The sequence below is a fragment of the Nerophis lumbriciformis genome, linkage group LG28 (assembly GCF_033978685.3).
Source record: "Nerophis lumbriciformis linkage group LG28, RoL_Nlum_v2.1, whole genome shotgun sequence".
NCBI lineage: Eukaryota > Metazoa > Chordata > Actinopteri > Syngnathiformes > Syngnathidae > Nerophis > Nerophis lumbriciformis.
This window is the reverse complement of record NC_084575.2, coordinates 35,965,932-35,981,594: the sequence shown is the minus strand read 5'-3', so window position 1 is coordinate 35,981,594 and position 15,663 is coordinate 35,965,932. Positions and strand designations below refer to the sequence as shown.

The window sequence follows — 15,663 nt, the reverse complement described above, 5'->3', positions numbered from 1 at the left end:
TTATATGTATTTCACATTGTTTTTTTGCATTATTAACGATTCTTCTTCTTCATAAAATGTGATTATTGTGAATATATTTGGGTGTCTGAAATGGCTGCATTTATTTGATTTGTATTTTTTCTTATAGGAAAAACGGCTTCTATTTTTGTACAATTACATTTTTAAAAACCGAGGTACCACATTATACACATTTTAAAATGTTTTTTCACCAATACTTAATACATAAAACATTTGATAAATTATATTTCATGTTTAAATAATTCAAATAAAAATATATGAAAATACAATATTTGAAATACATGTACAAAAGCAGTGAAGTTGTCACGTTGTGTAAATGGTAAATAAAAAGAGAATACAACAAATCCTTTTCAACTTATATTCAATTGAATAGACTGCAAAGACAAGATATTTCATGTTCACACTGAGAAACTTGGTTCTTTTTGGCAAATAATCATGAACTTAATCGTGAATTTAATGGCAGCAACACATTGCAAAAAAGTTGTCAGAGGGGCTTTTACACTTTGCACCTATAACAATCTGGATGGTCCAGAGGACACGACGTCCACAGTTTCCAAAAACAATTTGAAATGTAGACTCGTCAGACCACAGAACACTTTTCCACTTTGCATCAGTCCATCTTAGATGAGCTCGGGCCAAGCGAAGCATTTTTGGGTGTTGTTGATAAATGGCTTTCGCTTTACATAGTAGAGTTTTAACTTGCACTTACAAATGTAGCGACCAACTGTAGTTACTGACAGTGGGTTTCTGAAGTGTTCCTGAGCCAATGTGGTGATATCCTTTACACACTGATGTCGCTTTTTGATGCAGTACTGCCTGAGGGATCGAAAGTCACGGGCATTCAATGTTACAAGCAGGGATTTCTCCAGATTCTCTGAACCTTTTGCTGATATTACAGACCGTAGATGGCACCCATCTGTCCCAATTAGCCTGTTCACCTGTGGGATGTTCCAAATAAGTCTTTGATGAGCATTCCTCAACTTTGTCAGTCTTTTATGCCACTTGTGCCAGCTTTTTTGAAACATGTTGCAGGCATCAAATTCCAAATGAGCTAATATTTGCAAAAAATAACAAAGTTTCTCAGTTTGAACATTAAATATCTTGTCTTTGCAGTCTATTCAAATGAATATAAATTGAAAAGGTTATGTTGTATTCTCTTTTTATTTACCATTTTGGGTTTTGTATATGAAATAGATTTTTTTTTTAAATATTTTACAATCCACCAACACGTCTTCCTATGAGGAAGCAGTGCCTGGGGAGTCTGTGGTGGGCTCTCCTATTTCTGGGGCTGAGGTTGCTGAGGTAGTTAAAAAGCTCCTCGGTGGCAAGGCCCCGGGGGTGGATGAGATCCGCCCGGAGTTCCTTAAGGCTCTGGATGCTGTGGGGCTGTCTTGGTTGACAAGACTCTGCAGCATCGCGTGGACATCGGGGGCGGTACCACTGGATTGGCAGACCGGGGTGGTGGTTCCTCTCTTTAAGAAGGGGAACCAGAGGGTGTGTTCTAACTATCGTGGGATCACACTCCTCAGCCTTCCCGGTAAGGTCTATTCAGGTGTACTGGAGAGGAGGCTACGCCGGATAGTCGAACCTCGGATTCAGGAGGAACAGTGTGGTTTTCGTCCTGGTCGTGGAACTGTGGACCAGCTCTATACTCTCGGCAGGGTCCTTGAGGGTGCATGGGAGTTTGCCCAACCAGTCTACATGTGTTTTGTGGACTTGGAGAAGGCATTCGACCGTGTCCCTCGGGAAGTCCTGTGGGGAGTGCTCAGAGAGTACGGGGTATCGGACTGTCTGATTGTGGCAGTCTGCTCCCTGTATGCTCAGTGCCAGAGCTTGGTCCGCATTGCCGGCTGTAAGTCGGACACGTTTCCAGTGAGGGTTGGACTCCGCCAAGGCTGCCCTTTGTCACCGATTCTGTTCATAACTTTTATGGACAGAATTCCTAGGCGCAGTCAAGGCGTTGAGGGGATCTGGTTTGGTGGCTGCAGGATTAGGTCTCTGCTTTTTGCAGATGATGTGGTCCTGATGGCTTCATCTGGCCAGGATCTTCAGCTCTCGCTGGATCGGTTCGCAGTCGAGTGTGAAGCGACTGGGATGAGAATCAGCACCTCCAAGTCCGAGTCCATGGTTCTCGCCCGGAAAAGGGTGGAGTGCCATCTCCGGGTTGGGGAGGAGATCTTGCCCCAAGTGGAGGAGTTCAAGTACCTCGGAGTCTTGTTCACGAGTGAGGGAAGAGTGGATCGTGAGATCGACAGGCGGATCGGTGCGGCGTCTTCAGTAATGCGGACGCTGTATCGATCCGTTGTGGTGAAGAAGGAGCTGAGCCGGAAGGCAAAGCTCTCAATTTACCGGTCGATCTACGTTCCCATCCTCACCTATGGTCATGAGCTTTGGGTTATGACCGAAAGGACAAGATCACGGGTACAAGCGGCCCAAATGAGTTTCCTCCGCCGGGTGGCGGGGCTCTCCCTTAGAGATAGGGTGAGAAGCTCTGCCATCCGGGGGGAGCTCAAAGTAAAGCCGCTGCTCCTCCACATCGAGAGGAGCCAGATGAGGTGGTTCGGGCATCTGGTCAGGATGCCACCCGAACGCCTCCCTAGGGAGGTGTTTAGGGCACGTCCGACCGGTAGGAGGCCGCGGGGAAGACCCAGGACACGTTGGGAAGACTATGTCTCCTGGCTGGCCTGGGAACGCCTCGGGGTCCCACAGGAAGAGCTGGACGAAGTGGCTGGGGAGAGGGAAGTCTGGGCTTCCCTGCTTAGGCTGCTGCCCCCGCAACCCGATCTCGGATAAGCGGAAGAAGATGGATGGATGGATGGATTTTACAATCTATATTATAATGCAAAAAAATATATATTTCTAAAAATCATGTAAAAACATGTATTCGTTCAAAAGTGTCTTTTGGGACACCTTGTATTATAAAGGTCTTACTAGAACATGACTTGTGATTGCTATCAGGAGATGTCCCTCAACAAATGATAGAAACAAACAAACTGGTCTGCTGCTTGTTTGGAGGAGTCAGAGTCCAAGAACACTCAAACATCAAGTTGAGTTTGCACTGCGAACTGAACTTGATGTCAACATCCGAACACACGTGGAGCTCCCTGAACATTGAGACCAAACATGTGGGAGGCAGTCAGGTGACTCACCCATGTAATGGAGGACGATGTGCAGGAGCTTCTCTCACTGGCCTTCACCACCGGGATGTGACGAGATTCATTGACCCCCAATGTGTGTGTGGATGCACGCAGCGTCATGGCCGTTTGTGTTGTATTACCTCAAATGTCCGTCCTCTGGCTTACCTTGCTCACGTGCGGTCTTCAGGTGCATGGCCAAGGCGACGGTAAGACATTTTACCTTCTTAGTACTTGTAACATGAAATAGAAAGTTAGCTTTCTAAACCTAAATGTTAAAGTAGAAGTCTCCCCTTGGAAATATTTGGTATTCAAACTTTCCTTTAAAGAATTCTTTTGGACTTTCTCATATATTCCAATAGATGCAAGCACAAATACGGTGTAGTAGTGCCACTGAATTGGTAAATGGTTACTACAATTACCTCAACACCACCGTAGCAAACATTTGACAAAAAGAAGTCATCATGTGCTGTTGTTTATCTCTTACACCTTTCCAAGATAATGCCACTCATTGCAGTGGATATAACTCATCATTACTGTGTCACAATCGCTAAATAAAACTGAACAAAACGTGTCTCACAAAAAAACATTTTGTGTGGTAAGTGTCACCACATAGAGGCTCTCCATTGGCAAAGTGGCGCAATATTGGTGACGGCGTGGCGCAGTTGGGAGAGTGGCCGTGCCAGCAACCTGAGGGTTCCTGGTTCAATCCCCACCGTCTACCAACCTCGTCACGTCCGTTGTGTCCTTGAGCAAGACACTTCACCCTTGCTCCTGATGGCTGCTGGTTAGCGCCTTGCATGGCAGCTCCTGCCATCAGTGTGTGAATGTGTGTGTGAATGGGTGAATGTGGAAATAGTGTCAAAGCGCTTTGAGTACCTTGAAGGTAGAAAAGCGCGATACAAGTATAACCCATTTACCATAACTGTTTGACCAAAAATGGCCTGATGTTTCAGTATTTGTGCGAGCGCCAGCAGCAAGCAACATCTTCCTGCGCTCCAAACGAGCCAACATGTTCTTTGTGGAGGAGATCCTGCAAGGCAACCTGGAGCGTGAGTGTTATGAGGAAAGGTGCACGTACGAGGAGGCCTTGGAGTACTTTGAAGACAACGCCAAGACGGTCAGAATGCTCACGATGACAATGGTTTTTTTTCTGCTTCTAATTTTTATTAACGTTTGTGTCTCCACAGCTCGCCTTCTGGTCCGTTTACTTTGGTACGTCCACTGCAAGGAAACCTTGTTAATGACATTCAAAGGAATGTGATGGATTTATACAAATACTGATACATAGGGGTGTAACGGTACGTGTATATATATTGAACCGTTTCGGTACGGGGGTTTCGGTTAGGAACGGAGGTGAACCGAACGAGTTTCCACATTTCGGGAGAACATCCACACCGTACAGAACAAATACCCAGAACCCTTTGCAGCACTAACTCTTCCGGGACGCCACAAGGTGTGTGTGTGTGGGGGGGGGAAGGTTTGGTGGTAGCGGGGGGTGTATTTTGTAGCGTCCCGGAAGAGTTAGTGCTGCAAAGGATTCTGGGTATTTGTTCTGTTGTGTTTATGTTGTGTTACGGTGCGGATGTTCTCCCGAAATGTGTTTGTCATTCTTGTTTGGTGTGGATTCACAGTGTGGCGTATATTTCTAACAGTGTTAACGTTTTTTATACTGGCACCCTCAGTGTAACCTGTATCACTGTTGATGAAGTATGCGTTGCATTCATTGGTGTGTGCGTACAGAAGCCGCACATATCTTGTGACTGGGTCTGAACGATGTTAAAATGGATGAAAAGCGGACGTGAGGATAGCTCGTAGAGTACGTTAAAAGAAGTGCATTTAAGGCACACCCCCAAGACTGTGGTCCGGTGGACTACTAGATATAATGACTGATGAACACTTTCGTTCGATAATGAAGGTTGCCTCAGCTCAAAGCCTGAGCTCCGACATTAATGAACTAGCATCCAAGAAAAGATGTCAGGTATCTGGCTTGGGCACATCAGATTAGATCAGTGTGTTGCAAACTCAGCGGTTTAAAGTCCTGAATGGTTGTTTTATTCATTGTTATTTTATTTTCTAATTTATTAGCCTGTGGAAGAAGTTAATGTTGATATTTACCTCAGAAGGCTGCAAATAGAAAAGAGGCATTCAATTTGTATTTAAATTGTATTTGATATGCCATTGATATTTTTTAATTATTATTATTGTTATTTGAAACTGGATTTTGCATGTCACTATAAAGTTATATAAGACTTGCTTGTTCAATATTCAATGCAAAACTTGTTTGAGTCCCTATTAAAAGGTTAATTTGTTCAACCTTGGCCCGCGGCTTTGTTCACTTTTACATTTTGGCCCACTCTGTATTTGAGTTTGACACCCCTGTGTTAGATTGTTAGTATGGACATAGACTTTTATATAACAAGCTACATATTTAATGAAAGATCATTTCTGTAATTTTACATGAATTTGAAAGTAATTTAAGAAAACAGAAAATGCTATGTATAATTAATTTGGTATTTTTCTGTAAAAAAAATTGAAATGTACATAGTTTGTCATTACTGGCATATTACTTAAAATAACAGGCGGATTGTTTATTTACAGATAACGTCTTCAATTCTACCGTTTTATAAACTATTTAAAAAAAATAGAAAAATTACAGTTGAAAAATTTAGAGTAAATTAACCATAAAAATAGGATTTTTTTTTTTACAGTGTACCGCACGTTGTGTAAACAATAAACACCGAGGCACAACACACGGCATGCTAGCAGCGACCGCGCTAGGACAACATGTAAAAGCCAGAGCTGGAAGACCCTCCTGCCTCGTTAAGATCCCTCGTTTGGGAACATTTCAACTCCTGGTGTGATACAACAATGGAGGACGGAGGTTTGCCGACATTGTTCAGCAGCTGCTTCTGACAACACGTCAAACATGCTAACCCATTTGAAGCGTCACCACCGCATTCAAGCAGCCTCTCCTCGGCGAGTCAGGCAGGGCTTAAGCAACAACAAATGTTTTTATAGCAGCAGATATAAGTCCATATTGCATTAAAAACTAGATTTTGACCTTCTTCTATGGTGGAAGAACAATGAGCCCATATATCCTCTTACTGCCAAGTTAGCCAGGCTGAAAAGTTAATCTGAGGCTGAGTTGACTTGAAACTGTTTATTGTTGCACTTTTTATATGTAGAAGAAAAGTTTTGTCATTTTATTTAATCTGAGCAACAACTTGAGGCGACTTAAACAAGTTGAAAAACTTATTGGGGTGTTACGATTTAGTGGTCAATTGTACAGAATATGTACTGTACTGTGCAATCTACTAATAAAAGTCTCAGTCAATCAATCAAAAAAAGCACTTTATATGTAGAAAGGTTTTGTTAAGAAACCATTCTGAGCCTTATCTTATTTAGTTTTTATTTGATATATGTTGACCACATGAACCCTGGCAATGGACCCTGTGTGTATATGTATGTTATGCCATTGTTTACACATTTGGTAAATAAATAACCAAAAAATTTATATTTTGTTGTTTTCTTAATGTACTGAAAATGAACTGAACCGTGACCTCTAAACCGAGGTACGTACCGAACCGAAATCTTTGTGTACCGTTACACCCCTACTGATACATCAATACTTCATTGGGGAACTGCTCTGTGTTTTTACTCTTATTTGCTTGCATTTCTTCATTTATTTGTCGTTTTTTTAGTCACAACATATTTGTTTGTGTCCAACAGACGGGGACCAGTGTGTGCCCAACCCCTGTCTTCACGGGGGGAATTGCACCGACAAGGTAGGTGGATTCAACTGTTCGTGCAGAGCCCCCCACTATGGACCATTCTGTCAACTGGGAGCCTTAGCCGAGTTGAACAGCCAAGAAGATGAAGCGGAGGTGCAGAAAACTCCACGGCTGGCCCCAGGTGAAGCTAAGGGATTGACCGACAATGGGCCCGCAGAACCACTTCAACGTGCGCTGTGTTTTAGGGATGATGCCGTGTCCCACTGGAGGCCCGAACATGTGTCACCAGCTGTGTACGGTGTCCCCGTACAGGTTCAGCTGCTCCTGCGTGGAGGGCTTCAGACTGCAGAGTGACGAGCAGAGTTGCCTGCCTGAAGGTATCACACCAACACCAACACACCAACACCAACACACCAGCACCAACACACCAACACACCAACACCAGCACCAACACACCAGCACCAACACACCAGCACCAACACACCAACACCAACACCAACACCAACACACCAGCACCAACACCAGCACCAACACACCAGCACCAACACACCAGCACCAACACACCAGCACCAACACACCAGCACCAACACACCAACACCAACACACCAGCACTAAAAACACCAGCACCAACACACCAACACCAACACACCAGCACCAACACACCAGCACTAACACACCAGCACTAACACACCAGCACTAACACACCAACACCAACACACCAGCACCAACACACCAACACCAACACACCAGCACCAACACACCAGCACCAACACACCAACACCAACACACCAGCACCAACACACCAACACACCAACACCAACACCAACACACCAGCACCAATACACCAGCACCAACACACCAGCACCAACACACCAACACCAACACACCAACACCAACACACCAGCACCAACACATCAGCACCACACCAGCACCAACACACCAGCACCAACACACCAGCACCAACACCAGCACCAACACACCAGCACCAACACACCAACACCAACACACCAGCACCAACACACCAACACACCAACACACCAGCACCAACACACCAGCACCAACACACCAGCACCAACACACCAACACCAACACACCAGTACTAACACACCAGCACCAACACACCAGCACCAACACACCAACACACCAGCACTAACACACCAGCACCAACACACCAGCACCAACACACCAGCACCAACACACCAACACCAACACACCAGCACCAACACCAGCACCAACACACCAGCACCAACACACCAGCACCAACACACCAGCACCAACACACCAGCACCAACACCAGCACCAACACACCAACACACCAGCACCAACACACCAGCACTAACACACCAGCACCAACACCAGCACCAACACACCAACACCAACACACCAGCACCAACACACCAACACACCAGCACCAACACACCAGCACCAACACACCAGCACCAACACACCAGCACCAACACCAGCACCAACACACCAGCACCAACACACCAACACACCAGCACCAACACACCAACACCAACACACCAGCACCAACACACCAACACCAACACACCAGCACCAACACACCAGCACCAACACACCAGCACCAACACACCAACACCAACACCAACACACCAGCACCAACACACCAGCACCAACACACCAACACCAACACACCAGCACCAACACACCAGCACTAACACACCAGCACCAACACACCAGCACCAACACACCAGCACCAACACACCAGCACTAACACACCAGCACCAACACCAGCACTAACACACCAGCACCAACACACCAACACCAACACACCAGCACCAACACACCAGCACCAACACACCAGCACCAACACACCAACACCAACACACCAGCACCAACACACCAGCACCAACACACCAGCACCAACACACCAACACCAACACACCAGCACCAACACACCAACACCAACACACCAGCACCAACACACCAGCACCAACACACCAGCACCAACACACCAACACCAACACACCAACACCAACACACCAGCACCAACACACCAGCACCAACACACCAGCACCAACACACCAACACCAACACACCAGCACCAACACACCAGCACTAACACACCAGCACCAACACACCAGCACCAACACACCAACACCAACACCAACACCAACACACCAGCACCAACACACCAACACACCAACACCAACACCAACACACCAGCACCAACACACCAACACCAACACCAACACCAACACACCAGCACCAACACACCAACACCAACACACCAGCACCAACACACCAACACCAACACCAACACCAACACCAACACCAACACACCAGCACCAACACACCAACACCAACACCAACACCAACACACCAGCACCAACACACCAACACCAACACCAACACCAACACACCAGCACCAACACACCAACACCAACACCAACACCAACACACCAGCACTAACACACCAGCACCAACACACCAGCACCAATACACCAGCACCAACACACCAGCACCAACACACCAACACCAACACCAACACACCAGCACCAACACATCAGCACCACACCAGCACCAACACACCAGCACCAACACACCAGCACCAACACCAGCACCAACACACCAGCACCAACACACCAACACCAACACACCAGCACCAACACACCAGCACCAACACACCAGCACCAACACACCAGCACCAACACACCAACACACCAGTACTAACACACCAGCACCAACACACCAGCACCAACACACCAACACACCAGCACTAACACACCAGCACCAACACACCAGCACCAACACACCAGCACCAACACACCAACACCAACACACCAGCACCAACACCAGCACCAACACACCAGCACCAACACACCAACACACCAGCACCAACACACCAGCACCAACACCAGCACCAACACACCAGCACCAACACACCAACACCAACACACCAACACCAACACACCAGCACCAACACACCAACACCAACACACCAGCACCAACACACCAACACACCAGCACTAACACACCAGCACTAATACACCAGCACCAACACACCAACACCAACACACCAGCACCAACACACCAACACACCAGCACCAACACACCAGCACTAACACACCAGCACCAACACCAGCACTAACACACCAGCACCAACACACCAACACACCAGCACCAACACACCAGCACCAACACACCAACACCAACACACCAACACCAACACACCAGCACCAACACACCAGCACCAACACCAACACCAACACCAACACACCAGCACCAACACACCAACACCAACACACCAGCACCAACACACCAGCACTAACACACCAGCACCAACACACCAACACACCAGCACCAACACACCAGCACCAACACACCAGCACCAACACACCAACACCAACACACCAGCACCAACACACCAACACCAACACACCAGCACCAACACACCAGCACCAACACACCAACACCAACACACCAGCACCAACACACCAGCACTAACACACCAGCACCAACACACCAACACACCAGCACCAACACACCAGCACCAACACACCAGCATGAAAGAGCAAGTGAACAAAGAAAAGGTGTTTTCTGTATTTTCTCAGTGGACTTTCCGTGTGGGCGCCTCCCCGGCGTCCCTGCCTCGGCTCCAATGTGTCACCATGGAAACTGTCCCTGGCAGGTGACACAAACAGTAACAATCCACGGTGTTTGTTTCCCAGAAAAGAAGCATCATCTTGAAATGTGTTGCTTTTGTGTGCAGGCTGTGCTGCTGGACAGTGGAGGGGAAGAACTTTGTGCCGGTGTGCTGTTGGGCCGGCGCTCGGTTCTGATTTCTGCCAAATGCCTCCTGCAGGAATCTGACCCCCAGCCCTCTAACTTCTTAGTTGTCACTGGTATGTAACTTTACCAACTCAATCAACGACTTCAACTTGTGTTACAAAACACAAAAGCAGTGAAGTTGTCAGGTTGTGTAAATGGTAAATAAAAAGAGAATACAACAAATCCTTTTCAACTTATATTCAATTGAATAGACTGCAAAGACAAGATCTTTCATGTTCACACTGAGAAACTTTCTTCTTTGCAAATAATCATGAACTTAGAATTGAATGGCAGCAACACATTGCAAAAAAGGCATTTTTACCAGTGTGTTACATGGCCTTTCCTTTTAACAACACTCAGTAAAGGTTTGGGAACTGAGAAGACACATTTTTGAAGTGGAATTCTTTCCCATTCTTGCTTGATGTACAGCTTAAGTTGTTCCTTCTGCTATTTTAGCCTTCACACATTTTCAATGTCTGGACTACAGGCAGGCCAGTCTAGTACCCGCACTCTTTTACTATGAAGCCACGCTGTTGTAACACCTGGCTTGGCATTGTCTTGCTGAAATAAGCAGGGGCGTCCATGATAACGTTGCTTGGATGGCAACATATGTTGCTCCAAAAGCTGTATGTACCTTTCAGCATTAATGGTGCCTTCACAGATGTGTAAGTTACCCATATCTTGGCCACTAATACACCCCCATACCATCACACATGCAGCCTTTTACACTTTGTGCCTAGAACAATCCGGATGATTCTTTTCCTCTTTGGTCCAGAGGACACCACGTCCACAGTTTCCAAAAACAATTTGAAATGTGGACTCGTCAGACCACAGAACACTTTTCCACTTTGCATCAGTCCATCTTAGATGAGCTCGGGCCCAGAGAAGCCGGCGGCGTTTCTGGGTGTTGTTGATAAATGGCTTTGGCTTTGCATAGTAGAGTTCTAACTTGCACTTACAGATGTAGCGACCAACTGTAGTTACTGACAGTGGTTTTTTGAAGTGTTCCAGAGCCCATGTGGTGATATCCTTTACACACTGATGTCGCTTGTTGATGCCGTACCGCCTGAGAGATCCAAGGTGTGTAATATCATGGCTTACGTGCTGTGATTTCTCCAGATTGTCTGAACCTTTTGATGATATTACGGAGCGTAGTGTCAAGACTTGGTCCGGGGTGTGTGCTTTTCCAGGATGCAACGGAAAGTTGGCACGGGCGAGACGGGAATTAAGGTACATGATTTATTTATTAACTATAAATACAAAAAAAAAGGATCAAACAAAAGGCGCGCACAGTGGCGGAGAATAAACTATGAACAATTAAACAAAACTTGCAAACTATGGCTTGAATAAAGAAAACTTACTTGACATGGACAAAAAAGGAGCAGCGTGAACATGGACATGAAAAAATGGACAGAGCATAAATGTGGTGTGAGGTCGTCAGGACGAAATGATTAGTGAATGACAGAAAATGAATGAACTTAAATACTATGGACATGATTAGTGAAAGCAGGTGCGTGACTCAAAACGTGAAACAGGTGCGTGACGTGACAGGTGAAAACTAATGGTTGCTATGGTGACAAACAAGAGTGCACAATGAGTCCAAACGTGGAACAGGTGAAACTAATGGGGTAATCATGGAAACAAGACAAGGGAGTGAAAAGACAGAAACTAAAGAGTCCTATAACTAAACAAAAACATGACTTAACACAAAACATGATTACACAGACATGACACGTAGCTGGTGAAATCCCTAAATTCCTTGCAATAGCTGGTTGAGAAATGTTGTTCTTAAACAATTTGCTCAGGCATTTGTTGACAAAGTGGTGACCCTCGCCCCGTCCTTGTTTGTGAACGACTGAGCATTTCATGGAAGCTGCTTTTATACCCAATCATGGCACCCACCTGTTCCCAATTAACCTGTTCACCTGTGGGATGTTCCAAATAAGAGCATTCCTCAACTTTCTGTCTTTTTTGCCACTTGTGCCAGCTTTTTTGAAACATGTTGCAGCCATCAAATTCCAAATGAGCTAATATTTGCAAAAAAGAAGAGTTTCTCAGTGTGAACATGAAATATCTTGTCTTTGCAGTCTATTCAATTGAATATAAGTTGAAAAGGATTTGTTGAATTCTCTTTTTATTTACCATTTACACAACGTGACAACTTCACTGCTTTTGGGGTTAGTATTTCCTCTTGTATTTTCTGTTACCTGTCCTGCAGGTATCAGGGGCACAGTGATGTCAGTTAAAGCGTTTTACATCCACAAACGGTACCTGGAAAATCACCAGGACTACGACCTGGCCTTCCTGGAGCTGACCAGTCCCCTGTCCTTGGGCACCTCCCAGGTCCACCTGTGTTTGCCCACCAAAGATTTCAGCGAAAACATCCTCATGAATTCCGGGAGAGTTGGAGTTGCAGCAAGCGTGAACCAGGACTTGGACCAGGACCTGGTCTACATGAGTTTGGACGAGTGTCGCCGCCAGCTTAACGTCTCTCCTCCACTCAACAATAAAATGTTCTGCATGAGGAGTCTGAGTGGACAAAGGAGGATGTATCACCAGAACCAAACCCAGGCGGCGAGTCCCCAGAGAACGCAGAGTGAAGGTGGTTTACCATTCAAGTCCAGAGGCCGATCATGTGGAGGTCTGTTGGCTGGTACGCCGGTGGCTACAATGGAGCGAGGCACTGCCTTTCTAACAGGACTGCTCATCTTGCCACCTCAAGGCTGTCCTCAAAACGGGCTGGCGTTCACCAAAGTGTCTCGGCACCTGGTTTGGATCAGGTCACGTTTGGAGGCCCTTGAGAACCACATGACCACAGAAGCCCCAAAAATGAAAAAGACTAACTAAACAAACTGTGTCCAATTTCTGATTGTAAAGATGTTGAAAAGATGGTCAAATAAAGAGGATCTATGATTATTCTAATCTACATCCAACACACTTCTTTGCGGTCTAAGTCATATTGAATAAGCTTTGGGTGAATTTGGTGTCAACTTTGTGTCACATCCCATCTTAAAACTCATTTGTACACTCTAGCCTTTAAATAGACCCCCCTTTTAGACCAGTTGATCTGCTGTCTCTTTTCTGCTCTGCCACCCTCTCCTGCATGGAGGAGGGGGAGGGGGGAACAGATTCGGTGACCACAGACTGGACTCTCACAATATTATGCTAGATCCACTATGGACTGGACTCTCACTATTATGTTAGATCCACTATGGACTGGACTCTCACTATTATGTTAGATCCACTATGGACTGGACTCTCACACTATTATGTTAGATCCACTATGGACTGGACTCTCACTATTATGTTAGATCTACTATGGACTGGACTCTCACACTATTATGTTAGATCCACTATGGACTGGACTCTCACACTATTATGTTAGATCCACTATGGACTGGACTCTCACTATTATGTTAGATCCACTATGGACTGGACTCTCACTATTATGTTAGATCCACTATGGACTGGACTCTCACTATTATGTTAGATCCACTATGGACTGGACTCTCACTATTATGTTAGATCCACTATGGACTGGATTCTCACTATTATGTTAGATCCACTATGGACTGGACTCTCACTATTATGTTAGATCCACTATGGACTGGACTCTCACTATTATGTTAGATCCACTATGGACTGGACTCTCACACTATTATGTTAGATCCACTATGGACTGGACTCTCACTATTATGTTAGATCCACTATGGACTGGACTCTCACACTATTATGTTAGATCCACTATGGACTGGACTCTCACACTATTATGTTAGATCCACTATGGACTGGACTCTCACACTATTATGTTAGATCCACTATGGACTGGACTCTCACACTATTATGTTAGATCCACTATGGACTGGACTCTCACACTATTATGTTAGATCCACTATGGACTGGACTCTCTCACTATTATGTTAGATCCACTATGGACTGGACTCTCACACTATTATGTTAGATCCACTATGGACTGGACTCTCACTATTATGTTAGATCCACTATGGACTGGACTCTCACTATTATGTTAGATCCACTATGGACTGGACTCTCACACTATTATGTTAGATCCACTATGGACTGGACTCTCACACTATTATGTTAGATCCACTATGGACTGGACTCTCACACTATTATGTTAGATCCACTATGGACTGGACTCTCACACTATTATGTTAGATCCACTATGGACTGGACTCTCTCACTATTATGTTAGATCCACTATGGACTGGACTCGCACACTATTATGTTAGATCCACTATGGACTGGACTCTCACACTATTATGTTAGATCCACTATGGACTGGACTCTCTCACTATTATGTTAGATCCACTATGGACTGGACTCTCACTATTATGTTAGGGGGTCCCCACATCTGCGGTCCCCTCCAAGGTCTCTCATTTTTAACATGTGAACAAAAATGGCAAAATAACTAAATATATAAATATATGAGTTAGATCACCTGGACTTGGTCATTTAAAAAGTAGCTCGCCTGCTATAAAGGTGTGGGCACCCCTGCCCTAGGTCCATGGCTTGCCTGGGCAAAGTGCAAACAGTCACTCACGTTGTCTGTTTTCTCTTTGATTGATTGATTGAGACTTTTATTAGTAGATTGCACAGTACAGTACATATTCCCTACAATTGACCACTAAATGGTAACACCCCAATAAGTTTTTCAACTTGTTTAAGTCGGGGTCCACTTAAATTGATTCATGATACAGATATATACTATCATCATAATACAGTCATCACACAAGATCATCACATTGAATTATTTACATTATTTACAATCTGGGGTGTGCAGGGGGGGGGTTGGGTTTGGTTGTTATCATCAGTCATCAACAATTGAGAACAAAGAAATGGATATTGAAACAGTGTAGGTCTGACTTGGTAGGGTATGGATAGCAAGTAGTGGGCAGAGAGAGAGAGAGAGAGAGAGAGAGATCAGAAGGCATAAGAAAAAGTATCTGCATTTGATTATTAAC

At 45.4% G+C, this 15,663-nt stretch overlaps 1 protein-coding gene across 1 annotated transcript; it reads left to right on the top strand.

The window, feature by feature from the left end:
• The first annotated feature begins 3,126 nt into the window (after window positions 1-3,126).
• Window positions 3,127-13,600, top strand: prozb (protein Z, vitamin K-dependent plasma glycoprotein b). Its single transcript, XM_061924159.1, has 8 exons — window positions 3,127-3,361; window positions 4,109-4,272; window positions 4,343-4,367; window positions 6,885-7,067; window positions 7,132-7,263; window positions 10,462-10,538; window positions 10,620-10,752; window positions 12,897-13,600. Exons 1-8 carry the CDS (start codon window positions 3,274-3,276, stop codon window positions 13,523-13,525), a joined length of 1,431 nt encoding a protein of 476 aa, XP_061780143.1. The 5' UTR covers window positions 3,127-3,273; the 3' UTR covers window positions 13,526-13,600.
• Window positions 13,601-15,663: the final 2,063 nt, after the last annotated feature.